Genomic DNA, 19,093 nt, shown 5'->3' with positions numbered 1-19,093 from the left:
AATTCAAGCTGAGATAGTTTGAGAGTCTCTGAACCATGAATTTGAGGAGCTCTCTGGGCTCCTTTGCAAAATCTCACTTGAAAACAACAGCTTTCGCTTTTCCTTTGAGGTTTTTTTTTTCTCCACAAATGTAATTCCTGCATTCACCAGCCCTGCTCTGGTTCATACACTTGCCTACCCCTCTCATTTTGAGGGGAGTACTTGGTGCTACAGAACATAGTTGGGATTCTGCTTTTATTGAAGCTAGCAGCACGCTACTTGTTAAATCAGTGGTTCAGAGAGCTTGTTTTGTAGCTGATGCATCAAGTGAAATGGATAAAAATTCTGTCTAACTCAAAATGAGATGTTTGTGGCTGTGTAAGTCTTCTACATTTTAGAATATTAATATATGTGGGCCAAAAGAAACAGAACATGAAGGTGTAGATTCATTTTCTAATGAGATATGACTGTGATTCTCCGCTCTTGGAGTTGTTTTCTCAAGTTTCAAGTGAGAACGAAGTTGGAATTAAGATACCTGAAAGCCTTGGTCAGCTTTTCACACAGTGTGCCTGTGTCCTGCTGTGAGGTGACACACAGTCCCACTGAACTGTGCTCCTTAGAATCACAGAATCATTAAGGTTGGAAGACACCTCTAAGGTCATCTAGTCCAGCCATCAGCCCATCCCCACCATACTGGTTGACCACAGCCCTCAGTGCCACATCTACACTGTTCTGTTCCTGAATAGCTCCAGAGATGGTGACTTCACCGCCACACTGCACAGCCTATTCTAATGCCCAGCCACTCTTTCTGAGAAGTTTTCTTTAATATCCAACCTTCCCTTCCACAACTTGAGGAACTAAAGGTGTGTGCTTTGGGGTTTGCTTCTGCTGTCTGGGGCTGCTCCCCTCTGATCACAGTGTTTCAGTTTCCTCCTTTTGCAGAGATTTGCAGCGAGGAAGATGTTGGAGATGGACTGGCAGTCCCAGAGAGTGGTAGAAGTGTACTTCTGGTTGCTTTATTGGACAGATTCTCTGTAAGATGTCCCTAAAGGTGGGGGGGGGAGGGGGAGTGAGGCATACATTTCCTCTCTTGTCCAAATAGCAGCTAACAGGTCATTCCCAAGAGAAGGGACCTGAATTCTCCCTTTGCTTGATGAATCTGTATGGACCATAGCCCCATGTTGGGATCAAGCAACTGGACCAGGCTTGGAGGCAGAACAGTTTACAACCTTTATGAGCTCCCTGTCCTCATCTGCCCATGCAGCCCAAGCTGGTGGCAGGTGCATAGGGCAACTGAATGTTCATTTCTGTTTGTTTCTGCAGTCTGAAAGGTGGTGTAAAGCCTGTAGGGCTTAGTAGGAGGACTGGAGCTGTACAGTGAAAGCTAATGTGTTTTTCACTTCAAACAATGGCTATATGTTAACACAGTGTTTATCCTTATTAGTTTACATTAGGATGATTATTCTATATTAGATGGGAGGGTGGGTAAGTTTTACCAGTTGTTAAAATACTGTGGTTTTTGATGTATTTATCTTCTTCTGTTGTTGTTCCTGTCTACAGCTATAGTAATTTTACTCTCAGATTTCATTGTCCTTTTTTTAATATATGCATGCAATGCTGTGAAAGTATAGCTGGGTACAGAATGATTTCAGGCAAACTGTGTTAAGAAAAACAAGGGAGAGAACCAGGTAGGGGAAATACTTGGGTTTGAGGCCTTTTTCTTTGTACCCTTTCTAGCCAATAAAAGCACAGAAAATTGAATAAGCAAACAAGCTCAGGAGGATGCTGAGCTTAGTTCACCTTAATCTGTGGTAGCGCTGCCATCGGGGTGCTTAATTCTATATATTACCCAGATGCAACTTATCTATAATTTGGAAGTGTTATGTTATCAAAAATACATGCTACAAAAGTTTATTTGTCTTCCTTCTTAGAAATAATAGAGATGTGTATGTATAGATAATGAAGTGCAGTTGTTCTGGAAGGTATACTACTTGTTTGTCTGTGTGACATCTTCCTTGTAAGATTAAGTATTTTCAGTTACAGCTGTGTGGTCTGTATCCTCACTTGTTTGCTTAATATCTGTCATAAAATGATGTAACCAGTGCAGTAGGACTTCAGCTGCCATGTAACTCCTTACTAACAGAAGATTGTAAATGAGAAATTATGTTGTATGTATGTAATCCTGTTAGGCAATATTGCCATTCAGCACTTTTTTTTTCTCCTTGCAACAAAGCTCCTAGATCTTTGCTGAAGTGTTTTGTGACACATTTTTGAATGGGCCTTTTGCCCTGCTTTTGGTTCTTTAATGTAATAAGCTTTACCAGGAAACAAGAATCTCTTTCTTCTTTGCTTGTGTTTATTCAGCTTGGGGCCGTGATGCTGAATATGCAGACGGATGCAGAAGTCAGATGATCTAAGATGTGTGATATTATAAGGTTAGCTGTTTCACATGAAAACAATTTTAACTCTGAGAATTGTTTTGTCTGTATTTAATGTCTGTGCCATCTAAAAGTTTTAAGCTGTCTGTTAAAAATATTTTTGTATGCTTTTACCACTAACACTGTTCGAAAGTAAATCCTCTTAGTTATATCTTTTGACAGACACAATTAATTTGCAAGAAGTATTTCTGGCTGATCTGCTGACAATGAAAAATGGCTTTATAAAAGTAGAGCCTGATCCTCCAGACAGCTGCAGATCCGTTCAGCCTTACTGTCACAGGTAGCTTGTTGCCTTTGGCTTCACAAAATCATTGCCTAACACGGAGAACCAAAAGGAGTGGTTAGGTGGATTCATTTGAGCAAGAGCCCCATCAGTCAAGGTTTCTGCATAAGTCATCAGTCATGTGGTTAGTACTTTTAAGAGTGTTCAGGTGCAAGAGTTTGTGCAGAATCTGATCAAATACTTGGCACTAGGGACTTTTTTCAGTTATCTAGTTCTTTTAATAGTAAAGGTGAATTTAACATACTGCAACCTTGGAGAGTACCACACACTAAATCAAGGAGGTCTGTGGAAAAAAGCAAATTTATATCCAAAGTGCTGTCAGGATGAGATTATTTTCAAGGCATTTCATACCTTATATCCTCCTGTATTCTGGGAGAATACTCTTGAGAGCAGCCCTGCTGAGAAGGACTTAGGTTTGTTCAGCCTGGAAAAGAGAAGCCTGCAAGGAGATCTCATTGAGGCCTTCCAATATTTAAAGGAGTTTATAAACATGACAGAAGTCAGCTTTTTACACAGGCAAAAGCAGTGTTTGGCAGAAGCAATTATGCTCACAGTTCCAGCGTTTTATTTCACCAGCCAAAGTACCACCCTAAACTGAAATAGCTGCTGGTTCAAGCTAACGCACAGGTTAGCTTAAGAAACAATTCTGCTGTTATATCTCTATCTGATGCTTCTGCTTTCAGAGATACTTAACTTTTTAGCTGGCACATGGGAGCAGAGCCATACCCACTACAGCTCTTGAACTTTCCACACATGCAAGTTCAGTAGTTGTTGAAATGTGGCAGATGTATGCATGTCGTTTCTGATTTGGGAAAACAAAGGAGCAAGCAACAGATACTATAAACAGTGGCTTAGCATTTGAGATTTTTTTTCATGACAATTGGGAGCACTAATGTTTCCAAATTATGTGATATGATAAAGGCTCCTTATCTTCTCCATCTCCGTCACAGTGAATCTTACTTCACTACTGCCAAATTCAGTGTCTTGCAGTGTATGAGGAAGGCTTTTAATCTTCCTGGGCTACAGAGGTGAGCTGAAGGTACTCAGTCTAATTTCTTTATGTAGTGCCTTCTTGACAAAGTTGGTAACTTTCAGGATCAAAAAAAAAGCTTTAAAAAGATGCAACTTGAAAGACCTTCATACCAGAAGGCAAAAGATAACACTCTTTAAAAATTCACAGAAGCTTATACATTTTTGATATGTTTTAGCTTTTTATTTGTTGTTTAAATGGATAATACAGAGTCAGGGGTGTCTTGGGCCTTCTGCTTTCAGAGAATCAGCAGCCAGTACTGGAGACATGATAGTGTGTGAGCTTGTAGAGATCCTACATCCATTTTTTTGACAGAGGAAAATTCCAAATCCTACAATGGAAGGGGTAGCAACTGTCCAGGACCATGAGTCAGGGGAAGATGCTGCTTCTGAGGCAGATGCTGGTACTCTAGGAGCAAGGCTAGCTGCTGTGCTCTGCTGTCTACCTTAACAGGAGCCAGGGTTGTGAAACTGGAAATCAGCAGGTATACTCTGACAATCAGCAGTATGTGTTTTAAGCAGGAGGTGCAGAGAAATGCAAGAGGAGCCTACCACGAGCCTCACCTCTGCAACTGTATTTCTGGAAGGCGTATGGATGTGTGAACCTCATCTGCCCTCTTTCCTCTGAGATTTGTAGTACTGAGCATGGTTGGGATGAACTTCTGACTTTTTAACTTTTAAGATTGCTAAATTATTTTCTGCAATGCATCTGCCTCCTGCTTTGAAAATGCGGTTTGCTTGTGTACGTGTACAGACAGCCCTGCTGCTTGCCTCAACAAAACCTGTCGGATGCTCCAGGGCATGCTAAATGCCCAACAGCTTTGTTAACCTGTCATGAGACTGGGTGTCACCCCCTCCAGAGCTGAGACGTTCAAATCCAGCTGGGAGCTTTCTCAGAATTAATCTGCTTTATGTGGTTATGGTTTCATAATGCCGTTCTATGGCCACCTTGGGGAGTGGTGCCTGCAAGCAGCTTGCTGCCAGCTCTTGCCTGAGCCTGGTCCCAGCAGCAGCCAAGCTCAGGCTGTGGAGCTGGCTGCCCCTAATCCTTGCTTCAAGCCATGGAGGCAGTCATGAGGTGTCCCATATGGATGCCTGAGGGTCTGCCTGACCTAATGGTTTTTGGTTATAACAGTCATGGACAGCAATAGAAGTAAAACAAGAAGTGGTACTGCAAAATTGTTGCAACAGATGATGTTGAGAAGGGACACAGCTGCCCCCTTTTTTTTTTATTTTTTCTCCCCTTTTCCTCTTGGCTTTTTCCTTCCCTCCTCTGTCATTGGCAGCAGCTCAAGGCATTGCAGAGCTTTTTTCCCAAGGCTCTATTATTTAATTGACTTTGGATAGTGAGATATGAATTGGGAGCCTGACTGGACTGTGCAGCTTGTCCTTGTAATTTTTCTCACTTTATATTAAGTATGCAGCTACAGACGGCCTTCATGAGGGCTGCCCTGAGGAGCTGGTCTTCTGGGGTGTTGGCCTTTGTGTCGCCTGGGGAAGCTGTAACTTTTTGAACATAAACTGGTGTCTTCTGGCTGCTCCCATTTGGGAGTACAGAGGATCATTACTATGAGTTGCTGAGAAAATTGCAACCCTTCAGCATGAGAGTAGGTGGGTTTGGTGTGTGTGGAATGACCTCAGGGTCATCTGAAGCACATACATCAGTATCAGCATCACATTAAAGTCAGATTTTTGTAGCTACAGGGGTTTGATGCTGGTGTTGGGAATCTCCCTTGTCCCTCTGGCATGGCATGGGGCCATCCAAACATCCACTTACAGGTACCATGGGGAGGAGTGGGATGTTTTAATTGTTTGGACCACTTTGCAAAATACCTTGCAGTTATTTTTTTTTTTCCTGTCTGATAGTCATGGCAGAATATTTCCTGTGCTGAAGGAACTTCTGAATCATGATGTTGAGAGGTGATAGATGGTAGGGAACAGTATGGCCTTGCTCCATATATTATCTCAAATGCCTGACAGAGTTTCTTTAACAGGAGAGATTTCTCTATTGTTCAGTGGGACGCAAGCGTAAAATCAAAAAGAGTTGGATAAGTGAATATTAATGAAATCTGTCCTTAATTATAGCTAGAGCATACTCTTGGAGCATTCATTGCATTTTCAGTGGATTTAAATATAGCTTTGCTTATGCAATCCTGTTAAACATTGTTGCAGTATGGCACTAAGAAATCTCATTATATTTGCTGACTGAAGATTATGACTTTGGGGGGATTAAAGTTTCAGTGGCGGTTGCCACCTTTCTTGTGGTCCTATCAGTGAGGTGTTAGATGTGGAGAAGAGAGGGAAGTTGTGTGTAAGACAGATTTTCCATCTGCCTGGAAATGCAGCTGTTAATTCTCGTGAACCAAACCAGAGGAAACTGTGAGCTTTTTCTTCAGGAAGCAGAATCTTTCTGAAAGGTGCCATGTTCCAGCAGTAAGAAATGTTTGTCTCTCCTCTGTGAAGATGAATGTATGTGTACGTATATTTTTTTTTTGTCCTTTAGTCAAAACTCTGAACCCAAAGACTAGCTGACACCTCTGGTTCCTGATGATGTGGTTGGTGCTCCTGAAGATTCTCCCCTTTGAGCACTATTGAGCCTTTTTGATGTTTTACGCTTACAAACCTAGTGTGTCCCTTTGGTCTGCTTGTTTCTGTTAGCAAAAGTTTCACCGTGGTGCAAGTTAAAGCACATTTGTTCATGGTATTTGCGTACCAGGGTATAGCCAAGGGGGTTAATGTTAAGGCAGAGTTCTGCAGTGTGCTTTATTTACCAGGCAGCACTTAACTTCAACAAGTCATTTGCTGACCTCAGTTGAAGTGATGTCTGCAGACAGATAGTGCTAATTGGACACCAGGCACGTGGTATGTTAGTGATTAAAAATAAGAAACATTATGACTAGTTGGTGTACGACTGCCTTGAAACTACTGCATAATGATGGTATATTTACCATCAGATTAGGTCATGAAGCAGCTTTACTTCAGCTTGGAAAATTAGGATCAAAAATAGTCCTGTGATTAAAACTTCAGCTTTTGAAAGCTCTTCATTGAAGGAAGATGTGCAAACACAGATGTATGGGAGAAATTAAACTGGATACGCACAGTTCTTGAATTTAAAGAGAATAATTGATTGAAATGCTGTGCTAGCTCATTTCTCATAGCTACTCTGTCTTAGAAAAATCAAATGAAACATCAGAATGATCTGGGAATAAGTTGCTTAAAATATAATCCGTAATTGGTTGATGTATTAACAGTGAATTTAGTAGTTTCTATGAACATAGGGCTGTTCTGCATGGCCCAGCAGCAGTTGTCTTAGTTTAGATTTGTGAATTTCTCCCACGTTTTAAAAATATTCCGTACACTTTATCACACGTTTATCAGCAGTGAAATAATTTCTTTCTGAAACAACTTTTGCTTCCTGATACCGCCGGGGCTTGGTCTCCCCTGCAACCCTATGTTGCAGCAGCGAGATTCCATCAAGCACAGGGCTGCCTGCAAGCCCCTTGAGTCCTGCCAGGCAGTTCTTAAACACTAGACAACAAGTTTGAACTGATAAGGAGAAATGATTAAGTTCACACTTTGCTGCTGTTACGTTGCAGAGGAAAGAAAGCATCAAGCAGAACATGCCAACTACGTTGCCGCTGTGTTATCGGGTACCTGAAGATTGAGGTCTGGTCAGCGTTGTCCAAAGCCCTATATGATGTTTTATCTGTTGAGCCTGAAGTGTAAACCTGTTCCCTGTGACTCTTTAGTTGCCCACTGGCTTTTGGTCACAACATAAGTTTATTAGCACTAACTAAGGCTGGCTTAACCCAGTTATAAAGCTGCAGTTTGCGGAAGGCCTATGTGGGGCTGACCTTTATTTCATTTCATCTTATTTTTGTGTTAGGAAGTTCTGTAGGTCTCTGGAGGTTAACATATCCATGAGGGCTATTTCTCTGTTTATCAAGTTTCCAGCTGTTCTGCATGTAAGTCTTCAGTCATCAGAGTCTTAGGTGTCACTTTTTAAAACCTCATATCCACATTAGATAGACAAAATCCATTATAGTGTGGGTTGGCATCTGTTTGAATGATGCCTGCTTGTGTCTGGCCTGAGCATGTGTTTATATATAAAGTATATTAAGCCCCAGTCATTATATGCTCATAGAATCATTTGAGTTAGAAGAGACTCTTAAAGCTCATCTGGTCCAACTGTCTTGCAGTGAATAGGGACACCTACAGCTGCATCAGGTTGCCCAGAGCTCCATCCAGCCTGACCTTGAGTGTCTCCAGGGGTGGGACATCCATCATCTCCCTGGGCAACCTGTTTCAGCACCTCACCACCTTTATTGTAAAACACTTTTTCTTATACCCTGCCTAAATATCCCCTCTTTTGGTTGGAAACAATTTCCCCTTGTCCTATCACAACAGACACCGCTGAGGAATCTGTCCCCTTTTTTCTTATAGCCCCTCTTCAGTGACTGTGGCAAACCCGATGGTGATGTACTCCCTCGGCAGCAGGCTCTGTTAGCCTACACAGGAATTTGCTGGACTGGGTCTGGAATGGGGAGCAGAGAATGATGGTGTCCGCCAAACTGGCTAATGTGACAGGCAAGCGGTGTGAAATACAGATCTGAGGCTAGCACAAGTCATGAGCCTGTGCAGAAAATTACTGTGGACTTGACTGGAAAGCAACAGTAATGTCCCTGGCAGGGAGCACAGCTCTGGAGCTGGGGCAGATGCATTCCCATGCCTGTTTATCAGTGTGCTCAATCTGAAAGGCTGGTACAGAGTGCTTCCTGCTCAGCATGATAAATAGAATTTTGCATGATAATTATGTTTACAGCAGGACAGATGTACTAATAACACGTCCCCTAAAGACTTCAAATGAGCTATAAAAGAACCAAATCTCTGCTGAAAATGCTGGCAGCAGTAGTATTAATTGTGTAAGTTACATCTGATAATTGTCTTGTTTCATTTGAATGAGGCAGTCAGCTATTAATGGCCTGTGCTCTGTAGTACCGAAACAGCCAAGTGCACAGAATTTGTCAGTCAGCTAATATAGTTATATATTAGCAATGCGTCCTAATGGACACACTCTAGTGGATAGGGAAGGGGAGAAGTGTTGCAGTTAATTTCTAATGCTGTTTCATCTTCTGTATCAAAATACTTGCTTATGTGCCTTCAGGAAGAGAACTTTTTTGTTATCTATGAATTGTTTGATGTAAGACAATGCCTGCAGAAAAAAGAGAGACTTTTGTGGTTATTGAGAACTGAAATGAAGAATGACTAATTAGCTGTCTTGTTCTGCTTATCTCTTTCACACTGGTGATAAAAATGAAATTCTTACCCATTTTCACGTATATTAAAGATCCTCCTGTTCAGAAAACGTTAGTGAGCAAGTGCACAAATGTAGATATATGCATATATAACACAGGTGTGATCCAAAAAAATTGGAATAAGTTATCAAACCTAATTTTTAGAGTAGTGATAAAATGTAGTCCAAATGAGTGTCGATTCTAGATGTTGTGCCAAGATTACAGTTAAATAAAGATCTTGCAGGTAACTAACCAAATGTAATCCCTGCTGGGCCAAACTGAATTATTTTTTGTGACATCCTAATTCATTTGCATTCCCAAAGCATGTTTCATTTTGTCTGTGGTAAGCTGGGCTGCAGATAGCATCCCAGAGGAGCGCCCTTCTAGCAGTCCTAACCTACATCCTCTGTCTGATTAATCTGCAAATCCTTCCAAGTTTCTTAACCATGCTCTTAGATTAGAGCATCCCTGAATAAAAGATGTGAGGCAAATCCTGAAGTGGGATGCCTTTGCATGAGAATGGCTCTTTGAACTTTCATTTGGGTGTGCATGTATAATATATACACACCTATACATACACATACATACATATAAATATATAAATTTTAACAGGGAAACAGGCACTTGGCTTTCTGAATCACACAGGGTGTCCATTGGTTAGCAGAGAGCTGATGGCCTGGGAAGAAAAATGCCTGGAGATGTTCAGTAAAACTTGTCCTTGGTTCCTTGTAACCTTTCATCATTTTAATTCATTGCTAACAAGCTGCAAATTCATTGCAGAGCTTTAAAATTACCACCGAGTAAGATGACAGAGTGCCTTGTTTTATGTTATCGAGAAACATCCTCCAAATGATTGAGGATTAGCCAGTAGCACAGCCTCTGGAAGGAGTATTGGCCCTCGTGTTGCTGAAGGGTGTTCATGAAAGCACAGAGTTCCAGAGGAGAAAGGAAGGAGGAGATGGACAAACAGCAAATCTTTGTCAGCTTACATCCGTGTATGCTTTATCCTGAGCCCTGTTCACACAGAGGAAATGGCTGTGTGATTGATTTGTTCCAGGCAGATAGTGAGACCTGAAGTACAAACTATATCCATTTCTGCACTGTCTTTGGGGTTGATTTTCTTCCTAAAACCATCTATAACTTGTGTGCGTATAAATATTGAGACACCAAGAGAAAAATGTAATGAAAAATGTCTGTTGTGAAAGAAAAGCTTGATAAGTATTATATTTATCTACTACATGTTATAAAACTTGGCTGCACAGCTCCTGTCCACAGGCAGCTGCATGATTATGTTAGCAATTTGTTTGTGGTTGTAAGAGCTGGGTAACTCAGATCCTCCAGCCTTGCTGTAAGGTTTGGGTGTGAATCAATTAACTAGCTCTACCTGAAATAGGTTGCAACGTTATTACTAATGGTTGCTTTACGTGTTTATTTTCTGATATGCACTGTAGATTAGATCAGGTCAAGGAACATTTAAAGTGGATCACTGTCATGTTAGTGGTAGCTCTGCCAGCCTCCTACCTTCTTCATTGTGCAATGTGAATGCAACATACTTTCTGGGTGTGCTGAGAAGAGGTTGAACATGTGAGATATCAGCCCTTGGATAACTTGGTCCAGTTATCAGCGTGCTGTGAGGAGAGCTGCCTGCTCTGCATCTGCAAGCTGCTGGTGACTGACCTGCTGCCTCTGATCTTCTGCAGTACTGGCTTACTGAGAGAAGTGAGAGTTCCTCTGAGATCCAATCTCTTAAATTGAGTCAAACCCCTCTCTGTGAGTAGTAAGAAGGATGTTCAGTGAGATATATGGTTGTCTTCAGTTCATAGCTGATCTTCTACGATGCAGATTGCGTGAAGTAAGGGTTCTGAAGGGAGTGAACTGGCTTCTGAAAACATTTTAATTTTTAATAGAGATGTGTACCAGGGGAAAGCAACCTCAGGCTGGGAATGTGCCAGTTACAGTATGCTGTCCTGAGCAGGAGACCACAACAGGGAGAGGAGAAAATGATCTAATCTTCTGCTTCCATCTCTGAGCCCAGGCAAATGCCTAGTCACGGTGGTAGGGGTGGAGGGAAAGAGGAAGGAGCTTGTTCTTCCTCGGGCAGCCGTGCTGCTTGGCTTCAGGCATGCCCTGAGCAAGACCAGGAGGGAGCAGAGCTGTCTCATGTGAGGCCCAGATCCGAGCTCACAGATGTGTCAGAGCAGTTATGCTTGACAGTAAGGATCTTCCGTTGCCTGCAGAACAGGTCCTGTTTTGACATTTTTGAAACAGGGCTCCCTTACGTTCTAATGCAAGCATAAAGTGCTCACATGACTCAACTGTTTATACATGGACTAACAGACAAGAAGGCATTAACCTTACTGGATGTGTAAGTGACTATGTGTAGATGCATTTGTAAAGATGAGTTGTATTAATGCTTGCTCCTATCTTTTCTAAATCTAACGTCAAGATACGGGGTTGCAGAATATATTCTCCTAGATTGCGTGTGCATCTGGAGGCAAGGTTATGAGGCAGGGCCATAGGTGATCTAAGAAATACCATGAATAATATAAAGGGAAACAAACAGGAAGAGACAGCAGTCTTAATTGTTTCATTACATGGGAGAGAGTGGAAGGTTTTTTTTCAGATGTCCTACTGCATGTTTCCAGATGTTGTGGCATGACCTACAGCCTAGGTTTCCAGGTGCGTAGTTTAGAACTTTGATTGCTCTAAAATACGATGTAATTGGATTTGATCATTTCAAAGCTGATTTTTGGACTGTGGCTTATTCAGATAGGGTCTTTGACTTCAGGTTTGATTCTTTTTCTTCTCTTAGAAGTCTGATCCTAAGGATACCTATTCCTAAAAAGCAGCATTGCTTATAGACAGGAAAATATTCATCGTTTTACAATGCACCAAGTCTGTCGGGCATAAACAACACATGAAGAATCTGATAGATTGATGTTGATCAAACAGGCTCTTATGGTCTGTGTTTTATTTTAGAAAAAGAACGTGCAGTGACAAATTTGTATGTTTTGTACAATGTTATGGCAAGCGTCTTTGTTTTTGTAGGACAGATAATTCATGCTGTTTACCTCTTTGATATTTTTTAGTATCATTTTTAATTGATCCAGTGCCCGATGTCTTGCCGTGATAATGTGTTAGGTTATGAGGTAATGACTGTTCTAAAAAATACAGCCATGGCAGTGTTCTGGCATATTCAACATAAATCATGGCACATAAGCCTTCTGAGAGCTATCACACTGCTGCAGAGTCAGAAAAGTGAAGACAGTGGATCTGTAAATCACTGGTTACATATAATAGAGGATGTAGATTTGGGAAACATCGAGAACTCTTTGGCGTTCGAATGAATCTTTCTGAATTGCTGCTGCAGCTCTTATTATGGCTTAGGCATATCTAACAGCAGGAGGGCAGAGTGCGGAGTCAGCTGCTACAGGGAGGTAGGTTTCAAACAAGATCTGTCTTCAGTGTGTTGGGGGGTCAGCTGGGAAAGGTAAAATAAAAGCGGCCCCAGATCTGACAGCGCCTGGCGATTGCTCTTCTGTTGACTAGATTCATTCCTCTTTTTTTATTTCCCTTCATCAGAGATTTTGTATCACTGCCTAATTTTGAAAGCCTTCTAGTAAGGCTAAGAATTAATATGTATCAAGTGGGAATGAGCAGAATGCTTCAAACAAACCTATCTCATACATATCTCAACATATCTCAAACATGTGTGTTCCTGCATGTGAATACACTGTACTGTCTATGGACAGTTTTCATCTCAGCAATTCCTGTGCTAGTCCCCTGTCTCTTTGCAGAGCTTTCACTACTGATTTTGCATTCACAGAATTGTAAGAGCTGGAAGGGATTTCTGGAGATTATCTGCTCCAACCCCTGCAAAGCAGGTCCCCTATGATAGGTCACACAGGAAAGCATTCAAGTGGGTCTTGAATTTCATCTCCAGAAAAGGAGAGCTTGCAGCCTCTCTGGACAGCTTGTTCCAGTGCTCCGTTACCTTCACAGTAAAGAAGATAGATCCAGATGATGCTTCAGGGACACTAGGACAGAGACATGCTAACATTTTGTCCATTTGAAGGAGTATGTATGTAGAACTACATTATAATTTGTGAACAAAATCTTCTGTGTTGCCATGCTGTAAAAAGTCAATAGGATGCTTTAGTGTTGTCATATTGATTTCCTCCTTTCTTAGTAATTTCTCTTTTGTACAGCATATTTGATGCTAGTATAAATTGCATGCAAATAAATAATAGTCTTACCTTCAGGGCACCACAATCAATATTTTTATGTTTAGGAGTTATATGCAGACAGGTCAGCAGGCAGCTGTTTGAGTGCGGAATTTCAAAGCCTCTACTTTATTTATTGTGAGGCCAGGAAAGGGATTTGGATGGCAATAAAGGTAGGATGCCATCTACTTTGGGAGGAAACATGCATGTTCATGCCATAGCTTTCCATTCATCCCCTCGCTTTCTGCCCAATGGGTTGATGGAAAACAAGGAAGCATTTTGGCAGGATGTTCTAGTTATCTCTGGCTTAGGGTCTGAAGGCCTCAATCCTTGCAGTGTGTATGATAGGAGCAGGTAGCTGGGGCCATGTTAGCCCAAGATTTCTGTCAGAGACACCTTGCAGAAAGCTGTGGTCTTAAACTAGATTTTAAACCATGTTTTCATCCTGCCTGGGTGTAAGTGACAGCTAAACAGTTCTCTTGGTATATATCCTGTGCATGTTTGGATTGGGCTGCTGACTTAACGTAATACCTCATTTTTGGTGTATGCCAGATGCCTTAACTCTTGATATGGATAGCTTTGCCAACACACTAAGCAATTTAAAAGTTCTAAATTGAGTTCTGTGTTTCTTACAGAGAAAGGTTCTGCTTTGTAATTATGACATCATGTAATTAAGTACTGGTTTATGTCAGTTTGGGTAGCTGCGTGAAACTGTTTTCCTTAATAATTTTTAATAGCCATGAGGTTGTTTTGTTCTGTGTCTTCCTGCACAGCACTGGTAAAAGATGGGAAGAAAATGAGCTGATTTTTAGGAAACCTAGAAAGTACTTCAGGCAGAGGAGAGGGTGAGAGGTGACTCATTAGCAGGCTCTCATCGGGGATAATTGCAGGTCATGCAGTTAGGGATCATGAGGGAATGGTGATTCGCACACATCTGTGCCTATGATATTTCAGAGGGATGTGTTGCTTGGTGGCAGCTCAGCCTGGCAGCGTGGGTATGTTGCTTAGCCAGCAGGATGATGGGGTTGGAGAGAAGTGGTTGCTTGGTTTTACTGAGGTGACTGAGAGGGGCTGGGAGGTCTACAAAAGCCCCTTGGAAAGCAGTCTTGGCTGTGCTGATCCCCTGGAGCTGGGATGCAGATAACACACTGACTGCTGTGCGAGCTGTGTGTTGAGCATGGCAGGGTAAATCCTCAGGCAGTGCTGGCTTGGCTCCTTCACACGCTTTGCAGCACGATTTATGGGTGCATTGAAATGGGGATGGCTTGAGACCCGCTTCATTGGTGCCACTGTAAAAACGTGGAGAAAGTTCATCTGTCTCAGACCAATTGGAGATGCTTGCTTTGATGGATGCTTCCGTTCTGTGTGCTTGACCCTACCTGCTCAGTTGGCTACCCCCCTCTAGGTTTGTAAGCTCAATAGAAGCAGGGGGACCTGCACCCACAACTTTCACAGAAATTAAGTGCATTTGGAATGCAGCTTATTTTTCCTAGTTTCCTAGCTGCGCTAGAAAGTCATTACACATGGATTTATTTTCCCTTATCTCTTGGTTTATCATCTGCTTCCTTCCTTCCTTCCTGGGAGAATTTGTCCAGTGTTCTGATTGCAGCTTCGCTTTTTATCACCTCCTGTCTTAAGGGGCTTACGGTTGTGTAGGTTTAACATTATTGAGCTGAGGATTTTGCAGCAATTGACAATGAAGATAATTTTCTGCAGATGGATGGGTTTGTTACAATTAATCTTTTTGCAGAGTATTTAATCTGAGTTTTTGCAGTTTTGGTTACAGAACTGCTTTGTTTCACGTACTCTTTTTTTTTTTTTGTCTTTCTTTTTTAATTGAGCTACATGTTAATCTGACCTTGTAAAGGAGGAACACAGATAACATTTTAAGTCTTCAGAAACTTCTACAGAGATTCAGACAGCTGGTCAGAATAAATCTGGCACTCAAACAGGGTCATGAATATCTTAGAAAACAACCATTTAAAATACCAGTGCATCAAGTATCTCTTTAGTGTCTTTGGCTTTGGTTTGAAGTTCGATTTTAGGCCATTAGTAGTTTCTGTGCTCATGTAATAGTTGCACAGGAAATGGGAAGGAAATGAGAGGAGAAAATATTTTAGGTCTAGATTTAAGGGAAAGTGATATTACATGTTTTTGGAAGATGAAAAAACAAACCAACAAAACCCAACAATCTGTGTGAGACTGCAACTGGCCGAGTCCTACAGGCATTGATCCTGACAACTGGGGATTACCATTTTCCAGAAAGGTGAGATGTTAGGGATACCTATAGGAATAGCAGTTAAACTAGGGGCACATTTTTGAGGCTTTGCTTGGATTGAGAGAAACATTCATTTCTCCTGAAGCATCCTTCATGTTATTAGTAAGAGTAGTTGCATTTTAGTGTTTTAGCTGGCTAGTGTTCATTCTCCATAAATCTTAAAACATTTTTGCATTCAAATGCATCTGCGTGAAAACATATCCAAAAGCATGAATCTTTATGAGTCGTGGAGGGCTACTTTGGTTTGGTCTCTTACTTAATAGTAGAGATTTGTTCTTTGTTATTATTGAAATTAGATATCTTTAGTGCAAAGTAGGTATCAATACAACTCTGTATAACTCTGTATCAGTGTTGTTGGTTTGTGGTGTAAGCTAGTTCAGGTTATTTATTTCACTCTAGATTCTATGTAAAGCAGCTGCTGCAGCACATTAATCAATTTTTTTTTAAAGTAACCCTTTCAAAAGTTGTATAGACAAGCCCTGACTGCTTACCTGCAGAAGGATGATGAATCAATTTAAAATATTAAACACAAGTTGAGGTGATTAATTTTTAATGAAGACAATGAAAAACTGGTTTGGCTTGTATTCTCTGGAACCCCCCTTTCAAAAGCTTTGCTTTTCCAAAATTGTTTTTTTCATATGTGCATGGCACAGGATGTGACTTAGTTCACAGCAGGTATGTTCATTAGTCGGCATTTCTGGTATAATATCCAGCTGTGGAAGGCTTATAAATATTGGTATTTAGGTCATCTTAATTAGGCCTCAAAGTAAAGGTCTGAAAGCAGAATAATTGCACATACTTCATTGCTGCTGAGCTTCTTCAGTGAAAAGAGGGTGCGGTTCCGGGGTGGTATGAAGTGATTTAAGCAGAGCTGCTGCAAATCCTCAGAGGTTCTCCTGTGTGTGTGCCAGGACCTGAACTGATTAAAAGGAACAATTTGGCAAGAGGTGAAAGATGTGGCAGTTCGTAGCTGGGTGAGGTGCTGTGCTGGATATCCAGGATCTATATCCATATCACTGTCTGCCAGCACCAGGGAGAGTGTGGGCAGCCCCAGAGTATGTCTTCATCCGCTACTGGTGATCTGTGTGCTCCTTCCTTCCTTCCTTCCTTCCTGGGTGAACATATCCAGGGTTTTGCTTACATTCATGCTAGCTGGGAGGCAGCTCAGATATTGATGCTCCCTTTCCAGTCCTGGATGAACACAGAGCTTCCCCTGCTTCTTTCAGAAGCCATGCAGACTTAACTCACTGCATTTAGGTCCCCAGGGCACTGCAGAATCACTTCTGGTAAAGCTCATTGTGATCTCTTTTGTGCCAAGAGGTGCAGGGATTCCCATCCAGTTTGTGTGGCTTTCAGGGTTAGCAAGCAGAAGCCAGAGGGCAGAATCCCAGTGCTGTGAGTAGCGAAATGACACTAACAAGGGGTGCAGGCAACTAGGTGATCAGTGTTTAAAGCTGTCTCAGAACTGATGGCTGTGTTACTAACCTTATAACATACACAGCAGTAATAAAAAGCAACAGTTTGCTACACTACCAACACTGGTGGCCGAAACTTCCAACTTCTCCCTCTCACAGAACCATTACAGTTGGAAAAGAACTCTTAAGATCATCTAGACCCATCGCCACCATGCCCACTAACCATGTCCATCAGTGCCACATCTGTCTTTTTCTTGAACACCTCCAGTGGTGGTGATTACACCACCTCTCTGTGCAGCCTGTGCCACTCCACCACTCCTTGTGAGGAGAAATTTTTCAGACTACCCAACGCTGCCAGCTCAGTCAGCATTTTTTCTCTGTTTAGTCACTCCTAGCAAGTGACAAGATACTCAGAGATGAACATGGCTGAGAAATGACTGGCATTAAAAAAAAAAAAGGGCAAAGGACAAAGAGGAATAGAGAAAATGAGAAGTGTCCCCTGTAACAGTGTGGATGACAGTTGGTCCCTGCAGAGCTACATTGGCATTATTTTATCAAAGATTCCCCCCCCCTTATGGCATTGCAAGCTGCAACACAGCAAGTGAGGGACTGCTGGTGGGTGGGTGTTAAACCCTTACAGAAAGGAAAACTTGCAAGCCCAAACTAAGGAGGAGCATGGGAATGTGAAGTTTCATTTGCTGTTTTGATACAGAAGCACGTACGAATTTTATTATTTTTTCTGTTTGGAGTCAAATGGATTTTATAAGATAAGACAGAAATGGAACTTGATTGCTACCCAAATGTATGGCTTGGGTAGCTAACTGGTTTGTGAGCTTTACTAAATAGCAGCTTGGAGGTACTTTGTGATTCACCTTAATCAGTGGTGATGTTTTGTGTTTCTTTTCCATAGACGACGGCTGATCTCCCAGCGATCTTCTCTGGAGACTTTGGAGGACATAGAAGAAAATGCCCCACTACGCAGGTGATTGTTTCTGTCCAGTTATTGTGAGGCAGTAACTGAATGCTTGTGTTATGTTCTTCATGTGGATAATGGTATTGAAACCTCATACACCCTTTGAAGTGTTAGGCAATGGGCATTAACACGTTTCCTAGCTCTAGCTTGTTAACTATCTACCTTGAAAACATAAGTGCAGCTGTGTTAATAAAGCAGGCTTTTTAAGGTTCTTGTTTTTCAGTACCATTCTTCTTACAGATTTTTAAGGTATTTGTTTCTCCTAGTGCACACATTATTATTTCAGAAACCAGCATTACTGTCTTTGTGCTCTGATTTGTGACTACTACTTCATTCCTCCCATCCATGTTGCGTCATCAGCTTCGTTGTGGTTTGGTTTGTGCATCCAGGAGACTGCAGCTTCTCTAGGGACTGCAGTAATTAGTCACTAGGCAATCCTCTGGAGTGATGGAAAATGGAGCAACTGTTTAGCGGTTCAGAAGTGGGCTGATCAGTAATCTGACCAGTGCATGGTATGCTTCCAGGTCAGCTGTTCAGCTGGGCAGCAGCTTAATGTTGAATGTCTCTTTATCCTGGGACCTGTAATTCAGCTGGTTTATGTTGGTGTTTAGCCTATAGCCTTGTTTGTCCACATGCAGATTGGTTGTCTCTGCCTACTTCAAAGCAAAGATTTAATAGCAGAGGCTGTACCAACTGGCCTGTTACAGAGACTTGATTATTTTTACAAAGCTTACCATTGAATGCTCACCGGCATGTTATGAAGCATTCTCATAAATGATTCAAACAAATGTAATTGGCAAAATATATAAACAAAGCATAGCTCACACAGCAGTATTTCTACTCGCTAATTTGCAGAATAGTTGGTAGAACTGCTCTCTTGGTGCTATTTTCCTGTGAAGAAGGAAACAAATCTAATTGCAGCCACAGAGAGAGGGTATTGTAAGATTTTTCACTAACGCGGGAAGGCAGAAATAGCACAGTGATGGGGATCTAGCTGTGGGGGCATTAGTGATTGGGATGGGTACTACCTGGTGGCTTGGGACCGGTAGGCTATGTTTTCAGTCCAACAGAAGGACCTCAGGAGGTCAGGAAGCAACTGAGTGTGTAGGAGAGGATGGGAAAATGGGCAGTAGATGCTCAACACAGAGGGACTATGCTGGTCCCCTGCGCTGTATTTGGGA

At 41.8% G+C, this 19,093-nt stretch overlaps 1 protein-coding gene across 2 annotated transcripts in view; it reads left to right on the top strand.

Annotated features, from left to right (window-relative positions):
* Window positions 1-19,093, top strand: part of CABLES1 (Cdk5 and Abl enzyme substrate 1) — a 62,702-nt gene that overhangs the window by 10,002 nt on the left and 33,607 nt on the right. For both annotated transcript variants that reach the window (XM_065752615.1, XM_065752614.1), the window contains exon 2: window positions 17,850-17,921. In XM_065752615.1, the coding sequence (XP_065608687.1) occupies window positions 17,850-17,921 (72 nt within the window). The remainder of the gene's footprint in view (window positions 1-17,849; window positions 17,922-19,093) is intronic.

This window comes from Cyrtonyx montezumae, unplaced genomic scaffold (genome assembly GCF_038088225.1).
Source record: "Cyrtonyx montezumae isolate F1298 unplaced genomic scaffold, pur_monq_1.0 scaffold_8, whole genome shotgun sequence".
NCBI classification, from domain to species: Eukaryota; Metazoa; Chordata; class Aves; order Galliformes; family Odontophoridae; genus Cyrtonyx; species Cyrtonyx montezumae.
Note: the sequence above shows the minus strand (reverse complement) of the source record. Positions and strands in the feature narration are given on the sequence as shown.